The following is a 13,264-nucleotide window of genomic DNA, read 5'->3' on the forward strand; positions in this document are numbered from 1 at the left end:
GAAATTTTCTAATTTGGAAATTTTTAGAAATTCTTTCATTTGAAATTTTGAGAGTTTGAACATTTGAATATTTGAAATTTGAGACGTGAAATCATGGAAATTAGGAAATTTGAATATTTGACAAATTTAGATGGTTGGAAGATTGCAAATTTGGGGGCTTTAAAATCTGAAAATTAGAAATTTGGAATTTACAGATTTGTAATTTGGGGATTGCAGAAGCTCAGAACGTCGAGGATAATTTCAGGATTGTCAAATTTGAATATTGAAAACTTGGGGCTTTAGAAATTTGTAAATTAGGAAATTAGGAAATTAAGAAATTGGGAAATTTGGATATTTGGATACTTGGATATGTGGATATTTGAATATTCGGAAATTTGACAATTTGGTAATTAGGAAATTAGGAAATTAGGAAATTAGGAAATTGGGAAATTAGGAAATTAGGAAATTGGGAAACTAGGAAATTGGGAATTGGGAATTGGAAGAATTCGGAAAATTAGTAAATTAGGAAATTGGGAAATTGGGAAACTAGGAAATTGGGAATTGGAAATTGGCAGGATTCGGGAAATTAGGAAATTGGGATATTGGGAAACTAGGAAATTGGGAATTGGGAATTGGCAGGATTCGGGAAATTAGGAAATTGGGAAATTGGGGAATTGGGAAACTAAGAAATTGGGAATTGGGAATTGGGAGGGTTCGGGAAATTAGGAAATTGGGAAATTGGGAAATTGGGAAATTGGGAAATTGGGAAATTGAGGAATTGGGGAACTAAGAAATTGGGAATTGGGTATTGGAAGGATTCGGGAAATTAGGAAATTGGGAAATTGGGAAATTGGGAAATTTAGAAATTCAGAAATTTGGATATTTGGACATTTGGACATTTGAAAATTTAGGTATTTGAAAATTTAGAAATATGAGAATCTGAGGATTTAGAAGTTTAGGAATTTGTGGAACTCAAACTGGAAATATGTGAAATTGGAAATTTGTGGTATTTTGTCTAGTAAATTTGTGTAATATGTCAACCGCGATGTGCAAATTAACTATTACACTCCTAGTAACACTATTCCCCATAAAAGCTAGTAAATCTACTCCTAGAAAATCTCTCCCCTACAAATCTATCTCAGATAGACCCAGTGAAATATATTCCAGCACAAATAAACATCCCAGTAATTCCCATAGTAAACAAACCACTATTTGCAATTGATAAGCATTGTCCACATTGACCATTACATTCTTAAAAATTCTAATCCTAATAAATCTCCTAGAAAATGTACTCTTAGTAAATCTCCCCCTCATAAATCTACCCCAGACCTAGTGAAATACGTCGTGGCTCAGATAAAAGTGCCCAGTTACGCCAATGGTATCCAAGCCGTTGTTCACCTCCGCGAATGAAATTCTTCGGGTTGTATTTAAGTTTTTAACATATGTATGTACATTTGAAACATGCTGTACACGCACGGAAGAGAATACGAGAGGTCTGCATATATGCATAAGCGGGGTGCACGTGGTGCCGCGGCAAATCGTAATGCTGTAATAATGGATGCACTAGCAGCAACAGTTGTCCAGCAGCACGGGAGGACGAGGACGAAGATATGGAGATCGAAGGAAAACGAGACAGACAGAGAAAGGCCAACCGAACAAGCACCAGAGGAGTCTGCTCGTGCGTGTTTCGCGCGTTCCTACGACCACATTGCCGTCTAAATGTTTGCGCTTCCTTTAATAACGGATGCTGCTTCCTTCAACATCCTCTGCAACAACTTATTCTTCTGATTCTGCTGGCAGATTAATTGTTCAAGGACTTAGGAAAGTGGTTTACGATTGAACGAGATCGATAAACTTGAATTTTTATTTTTTTGTTTTATTGTGGGACTGATGTTGGAGTGAATAATTGGTAGATAAGGATTATAATTTTAATTAATTCAATTTTTATTGATTATGTATTGATTATTTATATTATTTTACTGATTGTGTAGTATATTAAATTATTATTTAAGATAATCAATTTTATTATTAATTCTTTCTTATATGATTTTTTATTGAGCGATCGTAAAAAAATTTGTAACGTAGCAAATCGATGGGTATTGAATCGACTTCAACATTGATGCCAAACTGGTTATTTGAACAATTCAAAAGGTTTCTTTTTTAAATAATAAAATCGGCATGCTTTTCTTAAAATGTCTATTGCTTTTTACTGAAATACAGAATTAATTATTAATTTCTGTAATTAATTAAAGTTCTATCGTCTATTTAGTTAAATAAATAAATTTAAAACAAATTTATTTATTTTTAATATTCAATCATGCGTGCATTATACGTCAATATGTTAATCGATTTGTGCTGTTAAATTTCTCATTAAAATCAATTATTTCATATAAATTTGCAGGAAAATAATTTTGATTAATTTAATAAATCGAGTTTTGTAAACTTCAAATTAACAATAATTTAATTAAAACGTTCAAAATTGTTAGAGTATCGTGATATGTCGTGAGATGTCGCGAATTAACAAAATCGACATTCATTTGTCAATGCATCGCGAATTGCAGAGACGCGCATTTTGGCGGTAGTGCGAGTATAGACGCCATAAAATAAATACGTATTGTAACACACACTATTATTTTGTAATAAAACTGCGTAAAAACCAACAAAAATGGTTTTAGGACAAAAATATATTTGTTTTGAAATTTATCAATACTTCAATAATAGTTTTTAATAATAATTATTCAATATAAAAATTATTCAATTATCATTGAACTTTATGACGTGAAATTATTCCATGTAATTATTAATTTTTAATTATGAATATTTAAATTTAAAGATTTATCTAGGTTCAGTATAAAAACACATTTGCTTATAATGTATCATTGAAATCATTTGGTAAAAAGTTAGACAAAAAGTATCTTTTATTACTTAAATTGAGTTTAAATAACTTGAAATTAAAACTATACCCAATTTTAAATATATAAACTATTGTCAAACACAAAATACATTTGTTCATAATTTATCATTAGAACAAATACATAATAAATTTTGGACACAAATATTTGTCATTACTTCAATTATTAACTTCAAATTATGCATACACTTAATTTTAAACATTCGATGTCTCACAGTAAAAATATATTTTTAATATATCATTGTTATCACTTACCTAACTATTCCTCATTACTTCATTAAATTTTATCAAACTCCAGATTTGACTACGTATTTACACCCGGACATGACCGCAAAATCAATTTATTAATAGCTTGTTAAAATTGTAAAATAAAGTGTCATCCAGAAACCCAAGTAATCTGCGAGGGTATTCCCTGTTGATAACAGATGAACGAAGTAACATCAGCTGTGACGTATTTAAAAAACAGTGCAATCGCACAAGCGATATCGTAGTTTTAAAAATAGAGTTGAAAGTAAAAATTGTGTTACGTATAATCGGCTCGTATTTTCCTGCCATACTATGCAGAGCAGTGTTTCTCAAACTTTTTTGTGCCCCAGTCCTAAAATTTTTAAGCTCGCTGTTTAATTTTCGTCTATTCAAATTCTTATGCAGCACATGCATAAATTTTAATTAAATTGTTTACTGAAGAAACTAAGCTGATAGGTGCTAGGAAAAAATCATTAGAAAACCATTGCGGAAACGCGTTAAGTAAATTTTCAAAACATGTCATGGAGAACTGGAATTCAAGTATGAAATAATTTTAACAAAAGATTTTTTTATATTATTTTAACTGTTACATCACCAGTAAGGATATTATTTTAATCCAAGTCACTCTTCATCAGAATAACTTGGCGCACATGTACGTTTAAGACGTATATCTCTCAGCTGATGTCATTAAATTTAAACGTTGAATACGAGTAAAAACTCAGGAACATGGAAAAATTGAAAAAATTTTTCACAGGAAAATTTAAAACTTTTTACGATTTTAATATAAAGAGTTAAAATGTTAGCAAATATTCTTGAAATATGACTAGTAAAAATACCGAGGTTTCAAAAGGGTATTTAGATTTTTAGAATAAATGGCTAAAATTAGAAACTAAATGATGTGGAGTCTTTTTATACCTATATGGCCATTAAGGCTTAATTATTAGTAATTATTACTTTCAACGAGATTCTGGTGTTTGACACAGTTAACTTAAACTTTGTCCATTTTCGAATTGCCCCCTTAACACTCAAATTGCCCCCCTGTGTGCCCCACGTTGGGAAACACTGATGTAGAGAAAATGTAGATATCGGAACAGGCTGGTATCGCGGTTTTTAACAGGGAAAATAGGTAGCCCAGTATGCACAGCCCATAAAATGATAAGAGTTATAAATCAAATTACGAATTTGATTGTGAAACGTGTCGCGTGGCTAAAGTAAATACATTAGTAGGTTTCGTGATCCGAGAAAACTTGCGTCTCGAGGCTTGACAGCATTAAAGAATCCATTAAGAGGTACGAAAAAGCCCCTGTTTATCGAATACATCTAATACAAAACCGAATAAACGCTTATGCTTGAAATTTATGATCGAAAATTCGATGTTCACCGTTCTTGTAAAGTCGGTCGCGTGCCGGACCGGAATAATATTAACGCGGCATGCGATCATGGGATAAATGTTTGACCGATAACGGCTTTCTTTTTCCTTCTCTTCACATCTTTAATGCTCACACGGAAAGTGAAGAAACGGACAAATTGTTTCATACTTCGTACAAGATAAACAGATTGCGATCACGTTGAGCTTGGAACGTTCATAATACTGTCGATTTCTAATTTAATGTACTGGTAAATTACAAAAAATTAGTTTTATGTACTGTTAATGTTATGGTGTGCATGAAGTAATTTATTAGCTTTCGTAAATTGTTATTAGTATTAGTATTAAGAAATTATTATTGTATCAGAACAACTCAATTTTTCGACGGTGAATACGCACAGTTTATTTCAATTATTATATAACACACGTATTATAATTTAGTCTGCGAGTGACATCAATATTACAATCAAAGCCGAAATACTTGATCCCGCAACGAAAGTCTTTGCAAAATATAAAGTAAAGTCCGTAATGACAAACAAGTACGTCCCGTAGTGACAAGTTATAAGTGAAGCCTCGTAACAACAAATATAAAGAATGAAACGCGTAGCAACAAATATAAGAGAATGAATCGAAGTGAAGTGCGGGCCCGGTGCCCTCGCTTATTTTATACGTTTCACTCCCCTACGACGTCTCCTAGCAACCACCCGATTTCTTCGAAATCTGCCACGTGCCCTCCGTCGACCTTGGCTTCGCGGTCATCCCTCTACGACCGATCCTTGCGATGCCGCCCGCCCTTTGCGGCCGAGCCGCCGCGCCGCCACGCCGCGCGCCGATACCGATGTCGCGCCGGCACTTGCCGGTACCCGCCGTCAAACGGAGCGGTCCGCGCCTTTGTACTCGTTTCTCGAAAATTACGCATCAGGAGACGTCGCCGAGGAGTGTCTTTCTTTTCTGCCGAAGTGCGCACCTGGGTTCGCCGGCATTTCGCGGTGGATCAAATACTTATTAATTGACATTTTTCTCGGAATTTCAGAGCATGTGCCACGTGCCACTTTTGCCACGTGCCCTTGCCACGTGCACCACGCACGTGTACATTTCTTAGAAAAATTAATTATCTATCGTCTTCGAGTGCGACCGATCCCGCAGACAGCTAGCCGGAGCGCAGGGCAAGCAAGCTCGCCCCCGCCCGGGTTCTCACCTCTCCCGAGCGGAGTGGCCCTCGGTGTTTTGGTGAGCACCACCACTCCCGGGCGGATTGGTTACCCCCGGTGCTAGGATGGTGTTTTTCATGCCGAGACACTCATGGTGTTCGACGAATACGGCCACAGGTTTCCCCGTGCACGTAGGGCTTCGAGGCATGGAAACTCGCCATGCCTGCTGCTTTTGACCAGTCGTCCCCGAAAACCCCGCTAAATTCATTAAATCTTATGTTTATCTTTAAATTCTCATCCCATGCTCTGAAATGCCTCAATTGGCCAGTTCTATCCGTAACAATTATTGTTATTTAGTACTGGTATTAGTAAATTGTATAAATATTAAATAACAAATAGCTGGTTAAATTTTGTAAGACGTGTGGAAATTTCCTGCGACGAAACCGACAGGACTACAGGCAGGGTATGGACAGCGTCAGTTGTCACCCCCACCCACGTCTGTAGGACTAAGACGTACGCTGCAGGGCTAGCGGAACAGGACGGGCCCTCAGAGTCATTAGAACGTCCCAAACGGTCACACGCGTCAATAAATTGCATTTTCCATTGGAAATATATTGTATACAGTTTATTCAAACCTTAGTGTAATAATTCCTTAGCGCATCCTTTTCGATACGTATTTTTCCCTGTTTCTAACATATCAGAAGTGGGATTACCACGTGTTCGGTGTTGCGTGTGTGGGTAACACGTGTGACAGGAATATACCTGGCGAACAAAGTGCGAGACTGTGAAAGCCGTACGTGCTGTTATATATATATATATATATACAGTTCCAGATAGTGTGTGTAGTGAGCATGAGTGAGCTGAGGGAACATAGAAGCCGTACGCGGTATGATTCGTGTGTAACGGAACGTGAACGTTCGAGGGAGAGATCCCAGCGTGTGCGCTCGAGGGACGATTCGCGCGATTCGGGACGTGCACGCTCAGGAGAAAACTCGGGACGAGTGCGGGGAGATTCGCGTGAATCTTCGCAAGATTCGCGTGAGTCTTCGCGAGATTCGCGGGGACGTTCGAAAAAACGGTCGCGAAAAGGAAAGGAGACGAAGAATCATGGCAGAGCGGATCGCCGTCGTTCAGAGAGGCGATCGCGGGATCGATCCTCCCGAAGGGAGAGGGGGGGACGTTCGCGAGAATCGTCGCGAGTTAGGTCGCGATCACCATCGGTGTCGCGGAGGTCTTCCACGAGGGAGAGTGCGACGGTGGAAGCACTGCTTCAGACCGTCCAAAAATTACAAGAAGAACTGTGTAATGCGCGGTATAGGCCGGCCGCGCAGGAGCATTTAGTGCCTTTATTTGATCCGGCGGACGATAAAGCAGACATAGAAGTATGGGTGCGTGACGTGGACAGGATTGCGAGGCGCGGGGGTTGGCGCGATGAAGATATAACGTGTTATATTGCACGCCAATTGCGGGGGCACGCGCGGCAGTTTTTCGATGAAGAGCAACGGCGTGATCCCACTTGGGAGATGCTGAAAACAGCGCTCGTCGCTCGCTTTAAAAAATCCCTGCCCTTCAACCGGCTGTTCAGAGATGCTGCTAATTACACAGCTCAGCCAGGGCAGAAGCTGGGGGACTATTGTTTCAACAAATTGGCCAAGCTGAGGGCGTTAAAGGTGGACATTCCGGATGAATTTCTAAGGGATGCAGTAATTGGCAGCATCGGAGACGAGACGATCGAAAGGACAATACGATCGAATAAATATATGAGTGCCGACGAATTGTATGCGGCCATGCGGGAGATGGGCACGATGCCGAAGTCGGACGGAGTGTCAGTAGCAAAGATGTCGCGGATTTCTGATCGGGCGCCGATATCTGTAGCAGGGCCGTCGGGGGTGCGGGCCGCAAACAGAAAGAAGCAGCCAGGTGATCAGTCAAAACACACGACTAAGTTCGTGTGTTACAACTGCGGAGAAGAGGGGCACGCTGCGAGGACCTGCTCGAAGCCGCGGCGGAGGTGTGCGAGATGTCAAAAAGATGGGCACCTGGAGCGGTTCTGCTACGGAGCGAAGGTAGCGGTTAATGTAGTACAGGTGAGTCCCGATAATAATAGTTGGGTGATGCACGCCCGAATTAATGGAAAAAGGGTCCAGTGTCTGTTGGACACCGGCAGTGCGAGGACTCTTATTTCCAAGGCGGTTGCATTTCGGTTGGGTATCAAGATGGTCGAGGGACCTTTGATACAATTGCGGGGTTATGGGAGTTTAGGATCCTGTAATCGTTTGAGGGCGGAAGTGACGATACAAGTCATGGAAGCGATCGCCGATGTCACTGCTATTATTGTCGAGACAGAGGCAATGATTTATCAAGTAATTGTGGGGCAAGATTTCATTGGTCAGGACCATGTAATTTTGGTCAAAATGCGGGACCGGATCATTGTCAAGGAATTATCGAGCGTTGGGGTTGCGCCACAATTGATAATAGATGCGTATGCGACGGAAGCGGTAATTGATTTGAGTGCGTTAGACTGCGGCGAGATGTCGGAAGAAGACCGAATCGGTTGTATAAAAGTCATTGAGGAATATAGCGATCGGGTGACGACATCGATGCGGTCGTTGGGTAAAACAAGTTTAGTTAAAATGGATATAAAATGCACGACAGATGTACCGGTCGTTTATCGTCCATATCGAATGGCTGAAGTAGAGCGTGTAGCAGCGCGGGAAATCGTAGAGGAGTTGTTAGAAAACGGAATAATTCAGGAGTCTACTTCACCATACGCGAGTCCTATTACGCTTGTAAAGAAGAAAACGGGCGAGTATCGACTCTGCGTGGATTATCGGCGGTTGAACGCGGTTACCATTAGGGATCAGTATCCTCTCCCGTTAATTGAAGACCAGATAGATCGATTGGGAGGGTATCGGTATTTTACAGCAATTGATTTGGCTTCGGGGTATTACCAGGTAGCGATGGGCGAAGAAGCTATACCGAAAACAGCTTTTGTTACTCCCGATGGGCATTATGAATTTCTACGAATGCCGTTTGGGTTGACGAATGCGCCAGCTGTTTTTCAGAGACTCATAAATACCGTGTTAGGGCCGTTACGAAACTCAATTGCTTACCCGTATATTGATGATATAATTATCCCGTCGAAGACTGTGAAAGAGGGCCTGGAGCGTCTTCGTTTGGTATTAGGTCGACTGCGTGAAGCGAATCTTACGATTAAACTTAGTAAGTGTTCGTTTTTGCAAACAAAAATAACATATTTGGGACGGGAAATTAGTGCGGATGGTGTAAGGCCTGGAGAATATAAAATCACTGCCGTTCTCAAGATGCCGGACCCTAAAACCGTTAAGGAGGTACGTCAGTTCTTGGGTCTAGCCGGGTACTTCCGAAAATTTATTAGGGGTTATGCAGGTCTGGTTGCTCCATTAACCGTGCTTACGAAGAAGAATACACCGTGGACTTGGGGTGAACAGCAGAAGGCGGTTGTCCGTACTGTAAAGGAAATCTTGACGACGAGACCGATTTTAGCTATCTTCGACAGCGCAAAACGGACGGAATTGCATACAGATGCGAGTTCGTTAGGACTAGGGGCAATATTGTTTCAGTATGCAGCTGATGGTAAGCGGCAGGTAGTTGCATACTTTAGCAAGCAAACGACAGTTGATCAGCAAAAATACCATTCGTACGAGTTGGAAACTATGGCTGTTGTACTTGCGTTGCGGTATTTTCGGGTGTATTTGCTTGGTATACATTTTACAGTTATCACTGACTGTAATGCATTGCGTACCACGTTTACTAAGAAGGATTTGATTCCGAGAATTGGACGGTGGTGGCTGGAAGTCCAAGATTATAAGTTTGATATTGAGTATCGGCCAGGTTCAGCGATGCAACACGTTGACGCATTGAGTAGGAACCCAGTGCAAACGGTTGATGTACATCCTGTGGATATCACCGAGGCTGATTGGATTACGGCGGCTCAGATGCAGGACGAACAACTTGGACGGATTCGGGAAATTCTAATAGACAATATTCGTGAGGGCGAAACGAGGCAGTATTTTGCGGATTATGTAATAAAGAAAGGGAAACTTTGCAGGCGGTTGAAGGACGGACGAACACCATGGGTGGTACCACGTGCGGCGCGTTTTCAAATTTGTAGACTGTGTCATGATGATGCGGGGCATTTAGGGCTTGAAAAGACGCTTCGGCGTATTCGTGAAAACTATTGGTTTGCGGGCATGAATGTTTTCGTGGAAAAGTATGTGAATGCATGTTTGAATTGCGCGTACTATAAGCGGACTGGGGCCCGGAGACAGGGAGAGTTACATCCCATAGAGAAAACGCCGGTACCTTTTCATACTTTGCACGTGGATCATGTTGGGCCGTTCGAGAGAAGCAGGAAGGGAAATCGGTATTTGCTGGTTATCGTGGACGGATTTACGAAGTTTACGGTGATAGAACCAGTGAAGGACACGAAGGCAAAACGGGCAGCAAAGATACTCTTGGACATGGTGCATCTTTTTGGAGTGCCTCATCGTATAATTAGCGATAGAGGGACAGCTTTTACGGCTCGAGCGTTTCAGGTTTTCTGCAGGGAGTATGGCATTCGACATGTGTTGAATGCTGTAGCTACGCCTCGAGCAAATGGTCAGTGCGAGAGGTATAACCGAACAATAGTTGCTTCGTTGGCTGCTACGATGGCAGGGAAAAGTCCTGAGCAATGGGACCAAGAAGTAAAAATAATTCAGTGCGTTCTGAATACGACGCATAATAAAGGTATCGGAATGACGCCAATGGAGGCGTTAATTGGATGCAAGGTGCGTTATCCGGCAGAGGGATGGATTTTGGAAGAGGTGCAGGACGGAATTGAGCGTATGGATTTGAATGCGCTTCGGGGGAAAATATCGGAACACATTACGGAAGATCAACGTAAGCAGAAAGAGCGTTATGATCGGCAACGGCGAGCGGCAAGGAAGTTCCAAAAAGGAGATGTTGTACTGATTGAAATTACCGCTGATCAGCCGACGGGAGACAGTCGGAAGCTTCATGCGCGTTTTAAGGGGCCGTTTCGGGTTGTTACGGTATTGTATAATGATCGCTATGAAGTGGAAGATCTGAGAGAAGGGGGTCGCCGAGCGAAAACGGTTGTGGCTGTCGATCGAATGAAACCGTGGGTAGCGGCTGTAGAATAATAGAATTATAGAATAGTTAGTTTTGTTGGTCAACCCCAGCGTGCGTGTATAGTCAGGTAGGAAAAGAGGATTATTTACTGAAAGATTTGGAGGGTTCCAGGGCACTACAGCAGGTAGGCGGCTAAAGGTTGGTCGAGGTCTGTTACGAAAGGGGTGTACTTGGAATAATTAGCATTGAGTTTATATGTTGTTGTGGTTGTGATGGAGGTCACAACATGACAAAGGAGTTGGTTGTTGTGTTTGTGATGGAGGTCACAACATGGCAAAAAAGTTGGTTGTTGTGTTTGTGATGGAGGTCACAACATGGCAAAGAACTGGCTGTTGTGTTATGATGGAGGTCATAACATGACAAGAAGCTGGTTGTTACAGTTGTGATGGAGGTCACAACTGGGTGGAACTCGGTCGTCGTGGTTGTGGTGGAGGTCACAACCCGATGGACAATTGGGTGTTGTGTCTGTGATGGAGGTCACGGCATAACATGATACATGCGGTCATCACTGAGAGGACAGCGGGTCAGAACAACTTCAGTGGACATCGCTGCGTCGAAAGATAATGGACTAAGGAAAACAGACAAGAGGTTGAATCCGGACTGAGAGATGAGCGGAGTTCTTGCTTGGTGGGAAGACTCAATCCATAGGCGTAGCGGGTCGTGGAGTCATAGACATCACATTCAGGCGGGAAGGCTGCGTCTTTCTGCTGTCCAACTGTGATATGACTAAATGGACATGAGTGCCATAAATTTTATTTAATTATTGTTAAGAAGGGTTTTACTACTTGAGAATTAAGTTATTTGAAAGATTTGTATGTCAATGGGGCGTGTTTCTGTTTATGTTCTAGAAACCGAAATAGATTATTTGCTCAGGGATGAGCAAGTGGGGCAGGTTGGCCGAATGTAAGACGTGTGGAAATTTCCTGCGACGAAACCGACAGGACTACAGGCAGGGTATGGACAGCGTCAGTTGTCACCCCCACCCACGTCTGTAGGACTAAGACGTACGCTGCAGGGCTAGCGGAACAGGACGGGCCCTCAGAGTCATTAGAACGTCCCAAACGGTCACACGCGTCAATAAATTGCATTTTCCATTGGAAATATATTGTATACAGTTTATTCAAACCTTAGTGTAATAATTCCTTAGCGCATCCTTTTCGATACGTATTTTTCCCTGTTTCTAACAATTTAACCTGTAATATTATTAATAATTTGTATTATTATTACATAAGAAATAATTATTTCATTGTAGCCAATTATTAGTAACTTATGGAATAATCAAGTAAGGAATAAATATTTAATAAATATTTAATAAATATTTAATAAACATTTTAATCGTAACTTTCAATAATATTGGTAACTTAGAGTGCTATTTAACAAGGAATAGTTATTTAATCATAACTTACGAAGTTATTAGTAACTTACTTTACTCTCAAATACTACTTGTTTACGTGTAAGTAACCTATATTATTGTTAATCAACGAAAAATTATTTAGTAGTAATCCATATTACTATTAATAAATTCTAATACTATTATATAACTTATTTTAATACTATTAATACTATATGTAACTAACAGTTATCTACAATTTTAATATTCATAATTATAAATAACCTTCACTGAGGTTATGTAAAATCTACACATAAACACATACATGAACAAGATAATCAGAAACCAGCCTATGTCAACGACAACGCAAAGTGATTATGTGATCACGTTTGAAAATCTAAATTTTATACCGATTCCTCATACAAGATTCAGAAGATTAACACGAACGGGGACAGATTTGAAAAATTGATTCTGGCTTACAACTCGCGAACGCACGTGTTGCGAAAGGAGGTATGGCTGTATTTCAATCCAGCAACTCAACATGAATGAACAGTTACCTAAGGATATATGGAAGCAATAAACCGCCCTACACCGCGGCATAGTGTGAATCGGCTTTTAAACTGATACCCACCAGAATAGAGGGGCGAACAACGACGTTGTATGGGGTCGTAAACGAGTCTCGACGAGAAGCATTAAACTGTAAGCATTTGTGACGTGCACGTGCAGCTGACGCACGTGCGTGTTGTTACAATTCGAAATTCGGTCAAATTCCAATCTATATTTTATAAATTTTCAAGTGGTACTCAAAAAAGAACATACTTTATTTTAACACTGCATTTAGCACTGAATTTAACACTGCATTTATGGAACTTAACAAAATGGTGGATACTAACAACTCGGAAATGTATCAAAATCTTATTTTTAATTGTTAAGGAGTTTTTGTGGAAATTTAACTATTGCCAGGATAAAGAATTATTGCAAGAATTTATATAATTTTTTATTTATTTATTTTTTGACTTTAGTTTAGAATATAGTGTTAATACATAGAATGTGATTATATGTCGATATGATACGATTAAATTTTGATTATGTGAACGATATTGTAA

At 40.2% G+C, this 13,264-nt stretch overlaps 1 protein-coding gene across 1 annotated transcript; it reads left to right on the forward strand.

Annotated features, from left to right (window-relative positions):
• The first annotated feature begins 6,059 nt into the window (after positions 1 to 6,059).
• On the forward strand, positions 6,060 to 11,929 carry LOC143264763 (uncharacterized). Its single transcript, XM_076533335.1, has 2 exons — positions 6,060 to 7,740; positions 11,677 to 11,929. Exons 1-2 carry the CDS (start codon positions 6,505 to 6,507, stop codon positions 11,686 to 11,688), a joined length of 1,248 nt encoding a protein of 415 aa, XP_076389450.1. The 5' UTR covers positions 6,060 to 6,504; the 3' UTR covers positions 11,689 to 11,929.
• The last annotated feature ends 1,335 nt before the right edge of the window (positions 11,930 to 13,264 follow it).

The sequence above is a fragment of the Megachile rotundata genome, chromosome 7 (assembly GCF_050947335.1).
Source record: "Megachile rotundata isolate GNS110a chromosome 7, iyMegRotu1, whole genome shotgun sequence".
Taxonomy (NCBI): Eukaryota; Metazoa; Arthropoda; class Insecta; order Hymenoptera; family Megachilidae; genus Megachile; species Megachile rotundata.